Source organism: Leiobunum rupestre, chromosome 4 (genome assembly GCF_980474605.1).
Source record: "Leiobunum rupestre chromosome 4, qqLeiRupe1.1.hap1, whole genome shotgun sequence".
In the NCBI taxonomy this organism is placed as follows: Eukaryota; Metazoa; Arthropoda; class Arachnida; order Opiliones; family Sclerosomatidae; genus Leiobunum; species Leiobunum rupestre.
Genome location: NC_143387.1, coordinates 61,916,035 through 61,932,475, shown reverse-complemented (window position 1 = coordinate 61,932,475; position 16,441 = coordinate 61,916,035). Strand labels below are relative to the sequence as shown.

At 35.3% G+C, this 16,441-nt stretch overlaps 3 protein-coding genes across 3 annotated transcripts; 1 reads left to right on the top strand and 2 right to left on the bottom strand.

The window, feature by feature from the left end:
- The first annotated feature begins 203 nt into the window (after nt 1-203).
- Nucleotides 204-8,791, top strand: Wdr81 (WD repeat domain 81). Its single transcript, XM_090173700.1, has 30 exons — nt 204-219; nt 397-542; nt 691-875; nt 933-1,228; nt 1,292-1,483; nt 1,549-1,627; nt 1,688-2,096; nt 2,159-2,302; nt 2,357-2,560; nt 2,618-2,797; nt 2,861-2,923; nt 2,984-3,075; nt 3,136-3,325; nt 3,388-3,572; nt 3,629-4,297; nt 4,364-4,643; nt 4,711-4,895; nt 4,961-5,226; nt 5,290-5,555; nt 5,612-5,952; nt 6,017-6,160; nt 6,227-6,423; nt 7,043-7,348; nt 7,406-7,465; nt 7,533-7,696; nt 7,752-7,882; nt 7,945-8,146; nt 8,212-8,311; nt 8,374-8,474; nt 8,549-8,791. The coding sequence occupies exons 2-30, from the start codon at nt 438-440 to the stop codon at nt 8,675-8,677; spliced, it is 5,865 nt and encodes a 1,954-aa protein (XP_090029826.1). The 5' UTR covers nt 204-219; nt 397-437; the 3' UTR covers nt 8,678-8,791.
- Nucleotides 8,792-8,893: 102 nt separating this feature from the next.
- On the bottom strand, nt 8,894-11,681 carry Akt (AKT serine/threonine protein kinase). The gene is made up of 11 exons (XM_090173699.1): nt 11,532-11,681; nt 11,179-11,341; nt 11,002-11,124; nt 10,836-10,947; nt 10,488-10,773; nt 10,357-10,422; nt 10,100-10,291; nt 10,005-10,028; nt 9,824-9,928; nt 9,460-9,762; nt 8,894-9,395 (listed from the first exon to the last, which is right to left on the bottom strand). The coding sequence occupies exons 2-11, from the start codon at nt 11,267-11,269 to the stop codon at nt 9,192-9,194; spliced, it is 1,506 nt and encodes a 501-aa protein (XP_090029825.1). The 5' UTR covers nt 11,270-11,341; nt 11,532-11,681; the 3' UTR covers nt 8,894-9,191.
- A 410-nt stretch (nt 11,682-12,091) lies between these two features.
- LOC149948632 (zinc finger HIT domain-containing protein 2) lies at nt 12,092-13,305 on the bottom strand. The gene has a single exon (XM_090171118.1). It carries the CDS (start codon nt 13,301-13,303, stop codon nt 12,092-12,094), a length of 1,212 nt encoding a protein of 403 aa, XP_090027244.1. The 5' UTR covers nt 13,304-13,305.
- Between the last annotated feature and the right edge of the window lie 3,136 nt (nt 13,306-16,441).

Here is a 16,441-nt window from a genome sequence, read left to right as displayed (position 1 = left end):
GTGCAAGAGGGCTCGGGTTCGAATCCCGGCCGATTAAAAAATTATACTACACCCAATGACAAAAAGAGGGCGCTTTTGGAAAAACCTTTTCCCTGATTCTAAAAAACTGGATACGCAGTGATTACCCTTTGCCTCGAAAATGCGAACGCGTTCGAAGGCCTGACAGACAGACACGGTGGTTGTATAACCCCTCCTATGGTACAAAGTCCCCTTGGAGAGGTAATTATCCTATATATTTTAATAAGCTTATACCTTGCTTATACCTTGTGTTCGTAAAGCTTGGTTCGTGTGAAACTATTATTTGGGACTGTCGGGCCCACTTGTTCTTGTTTTAGCTGTTTCCAACTTTCCAAGGGCCCAAGTTACCAACTTACCATGGCGTTGTTGTTTTGACAGTTGCTGTTGCAGTTGTTTTTTTGGAAATTATATATTTTATTATGGATTGCGGCAATTCGGAATACTTGTTAAGTAAAATAGTATCTGATTTGGCTATTAAAAGAAAATTCATAAGACCTTTGGATAGCAGCAAAACTTTATTGTTGGTAATTATATTTTACATCTGATATAGTGTGAATGGGGGAGTTATTGTGAACAACCATGAATTAATTAGTTAATTAAACCATGGAACATCATAGTGAAAATGGTTAGGCAGCGCATTTTAAAATTTGTAATAAGCCAGTTAAACGATAGGCTCATCGGAATTGGCTTCGACAAGTTGAACGAACCAAATCTCTACTGAATATCTGTTCTGAATTTGAACTTTCTGATGAGGAATGCGATCAGATATTAAAATCCAAGTCTATCAGTTCGGTTGCTAAAAATTGGTCTCTAACGTTACTTCACATCATACCAAAAAATCGTGGAAAGGTTCATAGGTGTGTATTATGAGCAAACTTTTTTTGAGCACGTAATAAAGTATGTCAATTCATTAGATTACCTGATAAACAGCGTTTAGTGAAACATGACTCTGGAAATTTAACCTTTTCTCAATTGATTCATTATGTCTCCGAGACAAATTATAAGAATTTATGGAAAAACACTTACAATAAATATCAACAACAGAATCATAAGGAACACAAGTCGAGAAAAAATGAGCTACAGAGTTACAATAGTGCTGTTAGGGAAATAATAAACAGGCTTTACGGATGTCCTTTAATATTGTGCTCCAAACGAGAAGATTTTGACACTTCTTCAAATGAACAGTCAATTGCTATTATCAAAACTTTAGGTGAATATTCCTCTGTAAAATATTACTAAATATTAAGATTAATTAATATGCCTTATTATCTAGAACATTGCCACCCAAATCTTCTTCCGGCATATTTTGCCTTAGAAAGTGTTGATAATTTCTATCTACTTCACCCTTTCCACCAACATACTTTGTACGATTGTGTTACCTACAGCCCAGCAGCATTAAGTTTATCAACAGGTCGATGTCTCTTTGTATTTTATCAGTTACTTCAGTGCTTAAGACACTTAGCAGGTTTGATTAGTATAGCTATTTATTATTAATTTGTAATTGGAAAACTAAAAAAATTATTATTGTAGATTTGGGTCTGCATTTGGGAAATATTTCCCTCGCCGATGTCTATTTAAACCAAGAAATATGGGTCCAAGTATCTCCAAAGTAAGTCACTTGTTATGGTAATTGTGGTGTAATTGATCAAAATAATATTTTTTGAAAAAGGCTCTGGGAAAACATGTTAAGTGAGACTGAAGCCATTGAAATGAAACGGAGGTCTGAAAGTAGAGAAAAATCTCACGAGTCCAAAAAGAGGGAAGAAAAATGCAAGAAAAAACTTTTGGTGGATTACTTGAACATGTGGGTGAAAGGACAGATGAGCAACTACAATTACTTGATGGAGTTGAATAAATTAGCTGGCAGAGAAATGGAAAACCCGAAACATCATCCTGTGCTGCCTTGGGTTGTTGACTTTACTTCCCCCGATGGAGGTTGGCGTGATTTGTCCAAATCCAAATATCGTTTGACTAAAGGGGACCGTCAACTAGATTTGACTTATGAATCATCTTCAAGTCACAGAAACTCCTTCAGTGGGCAACCGTTTGTCTCAACTGGTCTCAGTGTCGCTATTCATGTAAGACTAAATTGTTGTATGAAGATAAAAGGTCAATTATACTTCAAATTATCCATTTTAAGGTTCCTCACCATTTTTCCGAAGTATTATCTGACATAACTTACTATGTTTATAAAGCAAGGAGGTTGCCAAAATCTGTTTTACGCACTCATGTTCGTAGTAATTGGGTGCCTGCAGAGTACCCTGCATCAATGCAGAGATTACAAGTAGTTATTTACAGATCTCCAAAAAAATCTTAGTCTAATTTTCATTATATGTAGGTTTGGACTCCTGATGAATGCATTCCCGAATTCTTTACCGATACAAACATTTTTAAATCAATGCACGAAGATTTGAATGATTTAGAGATTCCGAGTTGGTGCAGTGATGCCCAAGATTTTGTGAATAAGCACATGAACTTGCTAGAAAGTGATCATGTATCGGAACGTTTACATCATTGGATTGATTTAACCTTTGGATATAAAGTTAGCATAAACATATTTAGAAATAGAATCATTTTAAAATTAACTGCAATTTATCAGTTATCAGGATCATCTGCTGTGAAAAGCAAGAATGTTTGCCTGCCTTTAGTTGATCAACATACGAATCTAAATAGCGCCGGAATGATCCAACTATTTAGTCAACCACACCCTCATAAAATGGCTTCGTCTATATTCTCCGGACGTAAAGCCCCTAAAACATTCCGTTCCATTTCTCAAAAAGTTGGTTTTTATACCATTTTTCAGTCAATGTTTTAATTAATTGAAAATTTGCCATTATTACAGAGTATCCTTCAAAGCTTTAGAACAAAAGAAAATGTGGAGTTAATGGAAAAAGAACAAGCCAATGTAAAAATAGTCACATTGTTAAATTATTATATTATTATAATCATTATCTTATAATTTTAGGATACGAAAGATTCGGTAGAAGATGAGAGTGAAAATAGTGCAACGAGTTCCTCTAAATCAGACAAAACTGACAGTACGAAAAATTTGAAAAGGTATTTTATCTTCAAAACATTCGACAATACAAAATTATTCGTATATTTTTATGTTTCCAGATCAAAATCAATGCTAGTCACTAGCACAGCCTGTTTAGACCAGTCTAAATTAGAGAGTCGTCCTGAGAATCAAGTGATAGTTCTGCCCAAAGATTATAATCCTCTAGCAGCCTTGCAACAAGTGGAATCTCTTTTCCAATTCACCTCTCTGACTGTTGGTACTGATTTTCCAGATTGTACTTTGCCTAAAGTAATGTTTGAGCTATTAAAAGACTATATTGAGTATTTCCACTAAATTTTTCTCATTTTTAGGATGGGAAGGAAAAGTGTAGTCCTCACCAATCGTACAAATCTTGGGATATGGTTACTCTGGGCTGTCTTCTTTGTCAGATGGTTTTGCCATCTCGATTTAATGTGGTTCCAAAAGATTTACCTCTAAAAGACAAATACCAAATGGTTGTGAAAATTTTGCAAGCTCATTCCCAAGAGTTACCAAAGTTAGTCATAATTGTTTTCACTTTAAATTACGAATGTTAAATAATTTTTTTTTAAGATGCTCTTTCAAGGCGGTACAACTTTTACTACAGATCAAGATTCCAATTATAAATATAAATCCAAGTTTGCCCAGTTCATATCCTCCAATTACATCCGAAGGATTGCCACCCATATCTGCCCACCAACTCCTGCAACCTCTAATTGGTCTTCTACCTTTCTCGACTTACTTTGAAGAGTTGTACATTTTTATTTGCCAACTGAACAAATTTGATAAAGAACTTTATTTTGCCGATCTACTCAACCTTCCCGAAGAAGATAGACTGAAATTACTCCATGATATAGCAGATGAGAAAGTTACTTTTACATCTCAAAAATTACAGCATATTTTACCAAAACTAGATTCTGAAGGAGTTAACCTACTGTTACCTTTCGCGCTGCATATGTTTGATGATCGTTGGACTTGTTTACTGGCTGTTTGGCATCTATTTGATCCCATAGCTCAAACTCTTGGAGTTCAAACAGCTGGAGTCAAATTAGTAGGGATGCTAACAAGGCTTCTTGACCCTGACATTCCATCTACAAAACATTTAAAACTTTACCATCGATCCTGTCTTCTACAATGGATAGTTAGGTTGGGATTACAGCCCTTTCTAACTCAATTTGTTACATTGATTATCGAGGCTACTGGTGGTGTTAGAGATTTTCAATCGGAAGGCTCTGATATGGAGTAAGTTGGGAAAAAGTGGTTATGCTGATTGTATTATGTTATTCATGTTGGATCTTTTCATTTCAGAAATAATGGTGACACCACTGATTACATTCGAAAAAGCTCCTATCTGCAGTCGGCAGAACTAGAAATACTTGGAACGGATGAGACCATTGTTATGGAAGGAAATGTCTCTCCTTATGATGAAGACTCAATGCATACTGCCTTAACCTCACAGGATTCAGTACCGAATGAAATTTCAGAGTTTCTTTCTGTTGAAGAACACCACAGTGGGTCAGAAAATGAAATTTTGCATAATGAACCCGAAATATTCGCCTTTGACTCTGCTGAAGAAGAACTTCCAAATGTGAGTTAGGAGTTATTTTTAAAATGTAAATTCTGCAAGTATGTTTAATATCTCCCAATATAAACAGACCAAGAATGTTGATGATATTGAGACTTGGAGGGGAAATAGCCCCAGCCTTTCAAAAAATGAAACGAGCAGTGATTCTGAAGAGAATGAAAATAACAAAGTAGCTGACGGTGATGCGTTTAATTCCACTGGACCAATAGATACTTCTAACGATTCTGCTCAATCCTTTGACACCACTGATTTGAGGTATTGTACCTAACTTTCCTTTAGTTTAGTTGTTATTTTTCTATGGTTTTGGTTTTTTTCTTCAGTAACTTCTCATGGATGACCAGGTCAAATGATAAAGGTCCATTGAAGATCTCAAACAATGGATCATTTCCACATAAAAAATCACCAAATGGGAGTGATGACAATGTTTATAATATCTCCGATGTGGCAGCTGAATCTGTGCTATGGCTTGCCCACAGATTAGGACCAGTTCTAACTGCGAAGCATTTGTCTAGAAATTTGCTTAAAATGCTCACTTTGTGTTACCTGGGATCTGACCAAAAACAGATTATCCGGGATAGTGTTGCAGGCTAGTAAAATCTTATATTATTTTAAAATACATGATCTTTAACTATAATGAAATTTTCTTTAGTTGGTAGTATGCGCATTAGTCTTACAGGAAAGTGGATTGTTGGTGACAATAATGCTTCGAAAGTGTTGGACTGTTTGGGAAACATGGCTGAACTTTATGGAGAAAATTTCATTATCTCGCAATACCTTCCTCAAGCATCAGATTTGGTTAATTTGTGCAAACGGCGAATTACGGATAATTTGGAATCAGGTCTAATAGGAATGTTATCCTTAGTGCAATTTATTGTACCGTATTTAAGTGATGCGACTTTGATGGACCAATTACAGGTCTTATATCCATTTATAATTGCTGTACTCTACTCTAGTTAAACCTTTTTTTTTAGGATCTTATTATAAAGGAAGTTTTATACCCAGCATCCCAATTGGCCACTTCTACTCGTTTCACCTATTCCGGTGGCAGTGTAGTTCGGCGCGCCATTGCCTCAAAGCTTATCAATGTTATTTATATAATTGGACGGCGTATTGGCTTTGAAATGACACGAAAACATTTATCGGCTATCATGCAACGTTTCTTCTCTGCTTTTGATAAGGCTCACGAGCAGCTTGCCCATTCGTTAGCCACATCAGAAAGCCCTTCAGGACCCTATTCTGAAGATTATGTTGAGATTAAGAAATGTAGCTTGAGTGACGAGTATATCATTGACTCGACAATTCGTATCAAATGGTAGGCAAAATTTAAGGCTTTATACTTGTTGGGTAAAATTTAAATAAAATTTTTCCATATTTAGTGGGAGTGCTGAAAGCCTCTCTCCACAACCAAACTCTACTTCTAAACCTAAAACGTCTAGTCAGCCTCTCGATGAACTTAGAGATGTTTTTACCCCAGAGTTAGCCTTCTGCTCTTATATTCCTTTTTGTCAATTGGCTGGAGGGTAATTTGGTATTTGTTTAAAATTTTATTTTTAATTATATTATTAATTTTACCCCTCAAATTTAAGAATTTTTATGGAACAAACGTTAAAGAGTGACTCCCTTCTTCGTAACTTGTGCTTCCTACATGATCAGTCAACCGAGACTAAAATAAAACAGTATCAAAGCTCTCCTTCAAAAGATATATCAAGATTTGAAGGCACGGAAAATTTATCCAATGAATTGGGGACTAGAGAAAATGACTCTAAAAATTCTGCCAAAAAAGGTAAGTCTTTTACAAAATTGAGAGAAAAATAAGTTGGTTTTTGATTTTTGACTTTGGAAATTGTAGAATTTTATATTGAAATTAGATGTGTAGCACGGGCTGTAGCTAGTTGAGCTCATTGTATAATTTAATGCGAGGTGCGCAGGGCCCTTCCCCATCTCATTATTCAGCCCCTGCTGCATGCTTCTATGAGAGATTTAAATGCTTGAATGACGAACCATCACCACCTAGTGGTTTTAATTATGTATAGTGTTTTCCATTGACTACTCGAGATTAGCTTCGAACTTATGTAACCTGGATCAAGAGAGAAATGGAACATGTTTGTGTATTGTTATGCTTTATTCCCGAACTGAGAAGGATCATGCAAAGAAAAACTGCTCAGAGCTAATTAAACTTGCTCTGAGTGAACAGACCATTTAACTGCACAAAATCTTGATCCCTTGATCAGTCAGAATTGGCAGATTGGTTACAAAGGTTCAGAGAGTGCTCGAAAGCAGTTTACATGTGAAAATTGATTGAAGCTGATCCGAGTACATAAATGAAACATAAAATAGTGATGGGACAATAGTGAGCGTTTCAGAACAATCAAATATAAAACGCTAATTAATCTTTATTTCAGGGAAAGAGGAATGTATGGTCAGTGGTGAATTTGGTAGAAATGTGGCAGTTGTTGGCAATAGAATCAACGTAAATTTATCTGAAGACAGACAGTCATCTTCCTCTGTAATGGAGCCGTTGGCAACTAATCCAGAAACTAAACATTTCTCAGTGTTACATTGCGAACCAGATGTACTTCATCGTAAAATGGATAATAATTATAGACATTTGAAAGGCAATTGGCGAGCTTACTGGGAACATGAAATTGGAAGAAGTGATAAAGATCAACACTTTAATTTTAAGCAAATTAAGCTGCAGTCCTTCGTTGGTAAATATTAGTTTAAATTTTACCCTCTTGAACAAGGACTAATTTGAATCATTTTAGGTCACTCTGGTAGTGTTAGAGCGATTCACGCACTAGATAATGAAAATTCCTTTATTACAGGTAAGATTAAATATAAAGCCATACCCTTTTCATTACTTCTATTTGTTGCCTTTTTATTGATTCATAGGTAGTAAAGACAAAACTGTGAAGCTGTGGTCTTTACGTAGTTGTGGAGATGGTACAACTCAAACTCCTTGCCAGTGGACCTATGGATGCCATAAGAAATCTGTTTTCTCTGTGGCATTCCTTGATTCACTGAGGCTTGTGGCTTCGTGTGACAGCACCGTTCATGTAATTTCTCCAGCTAACTTCCAATTAAACTGAATTTAACAATTTTTGCTTGTAGATTTGGGATCCTTTTATAGGCTCATGTATTAAGCAGCTAGATTCTTCCAAAAGTAGTCCAGTAACACTACTAACAGCGATGCCTTCTCCAAGTACCTCATTTATAGTAGCAACTACAAACTCTACTATAAGGTTCTTTCCTGACAGTTTCAGTTGTAGTACCATAACTGACAAGAACCAATATCTTCTTTAAGGTTCCTAGATTCTCGAAGTTGCTCTTACATGCACGAATTCAAAGTAACCTTGGGTTCAGCTGGTCTGATAAGGTGCTTATCTGCAAGTCCAGATTCCAACTGGATTGCTGTTGGTCATTCGTCGGGTATTGTCTCTGTTCTAGATATTCGTACTGGTCTACTTCTGGGCTCCAAAAACTGCCATGAGGGAGAAATTTTGCAGGTTCATAACATGATTTATTTTCATTATTTGTGCATTTTGTTAAGTTATATGGTTTTTATTTTTAGGTGAAAGCGTTCAATAACTCTTGTTTTGTCTCTTCTTCTCTGGATCATAGTGTAGCAGTTTGGCATGTGGAGGATATTAAACTCAAATGCCATTTAAGGGGTATTTAACTACTTATGGATAATAACTTTTTGTTTCATTGTTTTATTAACTGGATATTTTAGGACCAATGGAGCCAGTCACATGTTTAAATTTCTACAAAGGTGAGGTGGTATCTGGAACAACGGCAAATAGAATTGGAGTTCATTCTTCAATTGATCATCACGTTAGTTTTCTTTATAAGCCTGAAATGTTGCACATTTTAATAGAAATTAACGAATGCATTTAAATTTTTGACAGTCATCGTACCAAAGCACAAAACTGATGTCTGAAACTTTCAAAGGTGTGCTTACATCTATGTCAGTTTTGTCTGTTAATCGACTTCTCCTGTTAGGAGCTGACAATGGAAATGTGTCCTTATTTTGCTAATAGAAATCACTGTAAACTCAAGAGTACCTAAGTTGAAAAGAAACACTTGTGATATTTAATTTATTAAACTTGGACAAAATATTGGCAACTTTTCATTATTCTTCTATGCACCAACACTTAGCTAAAGATAAAAAAATTTCAGTGTCTAAATATTTTAATATTCTTAGTTTTCCAGTCTTCTAATAAAATTTTAATACTCAAAAGTAAAAAAAGGAATATTTTCAAATGCAACTTTTATTCACACGTTTTATGTTTTAACTTAACAAATATTTTTAATTAACAGATTCTAAAGTAAAATTAAACATTTCATAAATGGGCTGAGGGGGTGGATAATGGTCAATTTACAACTTATTGTATATAGCAAAATAACGGTCTTTTTTTCAGTTCACATAAGATTTTTATAAAGGCAACATTCATAAAAAAGGGGGGGGGGGGGTAAAATAATATTCCTCTTTCTTCAATGTTACTGATTTTTTGTTCCAAATAACACTGGTTTTATCGTCACTGCATTCAGTCAATGGTCTAGTGATCGTCCTAAAGTGGTGGAGCTTCCATGAAATGAAAATTGTTGAAAATATGGTTGCTCTAACTCTTCGGTTATCGAATTTAAGGGTCCTTGATCTGGGGGTGTTAAATGGACACTCTCGCCTGTGAATTCCTGGTCAAAGTATCGTGTGTCTGTTTCTGAAGTTACTTGTGGTTTGAACGGAGGAGTTATCTATAAAATAAAGGTTTTTTAAGCATAATTCTATTAGTAATAAGTTAATGATAGATGCGAATACCTTCTTCTCTAGCAGATCTTGCCAGTTCAAGGCACGAAAGAAAGGATGAAACATGATTTCCTTGGCATCATCTGGCCCTCCACCGAGCCTCTTTTTGGGATCTTTGACTAGGAGCCCTCCCAATAAGGTTTTGGCTTCTGGAGACAGTTGTCTTGGAAACTTAACCTCCTCTACCAATATCAGTTCAAACAAGATATCATGGTCGCGATTGTAAAAAGGTAAGCGTCCACAAATCATCTCGTACATAACCACACCCAAGCCCCACCAATCAACTGCCCGACCATAATCAGTATCTTCCAGAACCTTAACGATACAATTAGCAGATAAACATTTTACTAATATAAGACCACTCATTTCTCAATACTTCTGGAGCGAGATATTCTGGAGTTCCGCAAAATGTTTTAGTTGTAGTTCCATAACTGATATCCTCTTTGCATAGCCCAAAATCTGCTATCTTAATATGTCCTTCCTGATGAAATTAAAACAATTGATGCAATTTAATTTTTTTAATTAAATTTAATTTAATTCAAAACCACAAATGTTACCTTGTCTAGCAATAAATTTTCTAGCTGCAAAAGGTTAAAAAAATCAACTTGAATATAACATTTCAGCATTCGTTGCCATCATAACTAAGATTTACTTTTAAGTCTCGGTAAATGATTCCTTGCGAATGTAAGTAATCGAGAGCTAGTAGAATTTCTGCACCATAAAATCTTGTTCTTTCTTCTGTAAACCTTCTCTCTCGGGATAAATGGAAGAATAATTCTCCTCCGTTTACATATTCCATGACGAAACATAAACGATCGGCAGTTTGAAAGGAATATTTCAATGACTATTGAAGTAGCTAATGTTAGTATGTAAAATTTAGCTAGAGTATGAAAATGAAAACTAGCATACAATTAAAAATGGATGCTTTGTATTTCGTAAAACACGGTTCTCGGTTAAAGTGTGAGCAACTTCATCCTAAACAAGAAAAACAAAAGACTGCTTAGGAAACTATCCCATTTTTTAACTTTGCAGAATTTTACCTTTGCAATGATAACCTCCTTTTTGAGAACTTTTATGGCATATAATTGACTTGAAACTTTCTCGCGACATAGAATAACTTTACCAAATGTTCCTTTACCAAGAACTTTTAGGAACTCAAAATTGTCTAGAGTTATTTTTTTCCCTCTCATAAAAGATCGGGTACATATACTAAATTTATCCCTCATTTCGTCGTCTTTTCTTTGATCAATCATTTCCACATCTTGATCTTGTTCTTCCTCTTGTAATTTCTCTGCGACATATTGAATGGCTTGCATCCATTCAGTCCTAACCATAATTAACGTTACATTTTTCAAAACAATACTGCCAATTCAATTGATAGATCATACCTTTCTTGTTCCGATTCGACATGAAATGTTCTCTCAATAACCGTTGTCCACTGGAGACCTCTAATTATAAATGTGAAGGGTTTTGGCCTATCTGTTTTCATTAACTGACATCCTAAATGATATTTAAATTACGTGGGGTTTGAAAACAGAATGCATCAATTAATACCTTTCACTGTAAAATTATTCAGCGGATCAGAATATCCGTGTTCAGGTTTGGCTTTGAAACCTATTAAAGAACCATCCTCTAGAAGAATGAAATATCTAGGCCTCCAATTTTTTATGTGTTCTCCTGCAAATATTACAGATTAATAAAATTATTTCATTTCCACCTTAATGTACCTACCTCTTTTGAGTAACCACCCTTCTTTAATTAATCGAGGCTGAGAAAGGACTGGTTGCGAAAATGCCAGTTCGGGCTCCAAATTTTCAGTCATTTGAGAGATATTTTTTCATTCACTCTGGGCTTGGCCTTCTATATTACTGTTATTGGTTACTAGATAAACATCCTATTAAATAGGAAAACCAAATTAAGAAAAATAAATTGGGCCAAAGAAAATTGTGTAATCAAATCCCTAAGCCTAGCATATTTTTTTGCAATAACTCAAGGCCTTTCGCCAAATTGTGAGTTTTTAGGATTCGGTTTGGGACTGGTTGTGAAGAAATAATTTGTAATATGAAATTAAATATTACACTTACGTCAATTATGTATCTTGCTTATTTGCATTCGCGTTGCATAGAATTCTACTTAGATTCTTAGGAGACTCTCAAATTTTACTGTATTTAACAATATTGAACAAATAATATTAAATCGCACAAATGCGATCGGAATCTAACACACATCTCCGAAATATGAGGACTAAAATTATCAGCAAAGGACCATGTTATTATTGAAAAACTTTACGCTACTCAAAGCTTTAAAAGTAGTCAGTTGTTTATTAAACAGTTGTTTATCCGTAATCTTAGCATTGTTTAAAGAGTCCTTGTCTACTTTTACATTTTGCACACGAGATGTCGTTTGCTTAGTAAATTTCATTAAATAGTAATATTTGTCTGATAGATGTCGCAAGCGTTCCAAATTGTAAAATTCTGTCTCGAACCTAGGAATATGAATGACGCGAAAGTCGAACACATTTTTAGTTCGTAAAAACACGAGAGGGTTTTGTTTATGTGCGATTTTATTAACACAGAAAATTGAAATGGAAACTATTTTATTGAATTATTAAATTTCATTGTAAATATTTACATAAAAATTTACTTTAGAGTTCTTGAATCAAAGCTTTGGAAGATATCGAGTTACTTTTTTGGGTTTGCTTAAAGGAAGAGTCTTCCTCAACAATGCTCGCGCATATAAGGTGAATTTCAGTTAATAATCTTGCAAATTCATCTTCTCTACCATTTGAATACACCCAACTTAAAAAGTATTCCAACTTTTTAATAGTCATGTTAGCCATTTTGGACGTTATTATGCAGTCTTTTACTGACTCTCGATCACGTTTCAGTTCCACTTTGTAAACTTCAAACAATCGAACCATGTCAGAAATAGCCATTTTAACAAAATTAACTGAATTTTGATGCAAAAAATCTTGCATTATTTTACACAGATCTTGCATAATTAAAACTAGTTCGTCTCTTTGTAAACAGATAGAGAACAACTTTAAATCTTCCTGAAGAGCAAATATTGCTTCGGTTAAAGTACCATAGTTCTTGCTGTATGACAAATTTCCAGACATTTGATAGAGGAATGGCACACTTTCAAATACTTCATTGTGATAATCCCCATTATATCGCCTAGTTACATAAACATAACTTCCCAATATATTAATAAAGTTATAAATGACAACCGGGGATGGCTTGATCTTTGTTAAATTACTTAAAGATGGTATTTTAACCTCAATTGACTGGAAAATAGACTCCACAGATTGGCCTAATAGAGAGCTTTCTTGATTAATTTCTTCTACTAGCTTTTTTTCTAAGACAATTTCCCACCATGGTGTCCAAGTAGGCAAAAATTCTGCTACATCAGTTTTTTCCAATTCTTCTTGAATTTTCTGTCTCTCTTCCAAAGTAAAAGTCTCCCATAAGTGATTGAAATCTGACTCGGAGGTTAAATTTTCTACATTTAACTCGTCTAACTTTGATTCTAAGTAAGAGTCACTGCTAGATGTTTCATTGGGGTTCTCTAATTCCTCGTCGCATTCATCATCAGAATCATTGATATCATTTTGGTTGACCCTCTTTAGTATTTCGTGCATTTTCTTTTGAGATTCGGTTTTGTTGCAATAATTATTACTCTCAGTTGCTTCTTTAATCCAGTTTTTATAGAAGGACTCACTGCAAAGCATGTGGTCCAAATGTTGATAACATTTAAGAGAACAGTAAAACAAACCACACTGGGGACAACAATAATTTGATTTGGATTTTTTACAAAACTCGCAAATTTTATTAATTTCTAGTTTAGAAGATGCCATTATTTCAGCTAGGAGTATGAATTCCTAGATTTCAGTCTACGTAATTCGCTATTTTAACCCACAAATTTCGCGATACCTTTTTGTGGGCCAGATGGCGATAGTTTTTTAAGGAAAATTAAAAATTATAGACTAGATGGCGATAGTATATCTGTATGTGGCAATTTAAATTTTACTCGTTCGGAAAATATCCCCGCTTACTCCCTGGTTGATTTAAAAGCGTGATCCAGTTTTCGCATTGCAAATATTCAAAATCCAAATAGTTAACAATATAAAAATACCATAAAAAATGGCATTTAAATATTTATCTAATTTGGTGATAGACCCAGGCTTAGTTGATGGAGACAGAAGCGGAACGACTTTTAGTTTCACCTAAGTGGGGTCGTAAGGGTCATAAGAACGCGCTCAAACTAGGCGCCGTACTTTCTGATTTAGCACTGACCCGAGTACGCGTAACTCTCCTGTTCGAAGTATTTAATCTAAATACTGAAAGGCGAAGTTATTCGAAAAATGGGGCCAAAGTTTCGCAACTGTACCGCTTTTTTTATTGCTCGTATCGGAAAAGGGGTATCTCCGCCGAGGAAAATGTTTCGTTTATTCTGACGTCAACAAATCAAATCAGTGATTTAAAGGAAAAACCTTCCTGTTTAAATTTTGCAATCCGCCTTGGGTGAAAGTAATTTATTAGAAAATCGCTAAGACGACAGAAATAAACGTCGTGCTTTGCTATTAAAATTAACGGGACGTGTATTATAATTATTGTCATTGTTGAGCGCACCTTTTTTATATAAGATATCCGCCGTTAATTGTTAGTGTCGTCGTTTATATTCAGAAACCGAGAAACAAAAACATTTTATTACTTTTTGTCGGTTTTTGACCTAATTTTTCCCGCTCGAAACTATGTTAGTTTAGTTTGTCTCGTTGACTCTTCGGGAGACGGCGGTCATGTTCACACTGATAGTGATAGTTTTTGCAATTATATTTTAAGGTTCCATATTTATGGTGAAACATCTAATTTCATATTTTTCGAAATTTCACAGTTAAAGAATTATAAAGTACCACATTTCTCTGGTACGGCAATGGGATGAACACCTGCAAATTTGCGTAATGGATTCTGAATCTATAAGTGATTTCAGAAATCAGAGACTGATTTTCAGATTTCAGGATTTTGGCATTCTCAATTTTAATTTCCAGATATCTGAACTCATTTTTCTCTAGAGTATACGGGATTTTTACGAATGTCGGAACCATCGATCTCTGAGATAGTTATAAAGGGGGTTTTTCCCATGAGTTCTTCCGTTGCCCCTTTGCGCAAAAACTAGTAGAGGTTACCGGTAATTAATGGCATTAAAAGTCGTTGCTTGACTTGGGTATTAGCCTAGCTAATTATTATTATAACTTTATTTGTAAAAACTCTAGCAGGGCAAATGAGAGAACGTCGTGGCGAGATTTAAAACGACTCCGTCAATGCGAACTGATCCGTGGTGGGTGTTTCAGAAACGAGTCGTTGTACGTGAGACATCACACGTACGCACTTTCGTATATTTAAAACACCAAATTCTCATTTCGGGGTTCGTAGAATTTTAATGGCTGCAAAAACGGATTGATCATATAATAAAATGGATAATACGAACTAGCTGGGTTCGCTATAAATTTAGTTATTTTTTCCGAGTCATCGCGCGTACCTCAAGGGTTGAAAACAAAAGTAAGCGACGACGCGAAACCTCAAGAAAGAAAGTGATCTTCTGATGCCGCTTTTACTGGCGGAATCATAAAGCCACGTCTTATTTTGCTCATTTCAGTTATGTCTTTCTTTTGAAATTATTATTTTTTTGGGTGGCTGAGATGAGCTGTTTTATATCGCGTTTATTTTATCTCATTTTTTATACTTAAAAACCTTTGTACGAATCGCGCTTTGAAATTGACTAAATAGACTTTACGGTCTAATAACCGATTTTAAATTGTATAGATTAAATACGGATGGTATATTAGAGAATACACCGACACTTTCGTTATGTGACGCTACTGAGAGTGAAATTAAATGTCGCCCTCTATTGTCAATATCATTAAATAAAAACGTGTTGAATGTCGTTTTTTTTTCGGTCGACGCCTAGAACGACCGACGCGTTTTTGTTTGTCTAAATTAATATTCTAATGACCGTAAAATATTTAAGCGTGGTCGCTAGTTTTGATAATGATTGTAATTTGAAAATGTTTTTACCATTTCCCTACTGATCATTTCGAGTGATTTAATGCTTCTTGAACCTTTTGCTCTTTAACTCCGGATTTTTAAATCTATAAATTTTACGAGATGAAAATAATAATTATTTCCAATAATGTCTCTGTTTTTCGATTGTAAGCGGTGGGTTTTTCTCGATTGGTGTCCATTTTCATCAGGACATTGTCAGATTTCTCAAAGAGTGTATTTATCCTAAAATGTCATTTTGAATAACTGTTTATTTTCGCCGTGACGTGGCGGATTCTTATCGAAACGTGGTTAAAATATCCATATTTGTAAGGAAAATTATGACGAGAATAAGGGTTTCTTTTTCTAGGGTAATACAATATGTATGTCAGGGGAAATATTTCGTTGTAATTTTTACGCCATTTTAAGCGATTAATTTAATATTTGTTTATTTTTGGATAAATATTGTTCCGTGAAATCGGAAAAAATTTGACGTTTAGATTTCGCGTTTTCCCTTGTTGTTCAAGCTGGTCTCAACTCTCAAGTGGACTTAACGAGCATGGTGGATATTTGGTTATTTTCAGCAACATTACGCTTTAAGGGGTGTTGGAGTCAACCTACGAGAGCGGTTGCGCACTGAGAGATGTAACCGTTGGTCAAGTGGTCCCACCTTCACCTCCAACTTAGGTCAGGTAGGGTTCGGCAAATGGGCTTCGGCTCAGGCAACGAAGGATGGTCCCAGCATTGCCGGCGCTCTGGTGGCGTTGGTTTCTAGGGGGTCTCTCGGTGGTGCTATAGCAACTATCCGTATTCACGCGGCTGTGTTCGAAGTGGGGAGTGGTCAACCCGTTACCGCACCTTTCGGCGTGTTTGTTGGCTCGCGTCAGATGTGAGACTGTGGTCAGTAAGGTTCTCTAGCTGCACATGACTGTTGTTCAGCAGCCCATGTTGCGGAT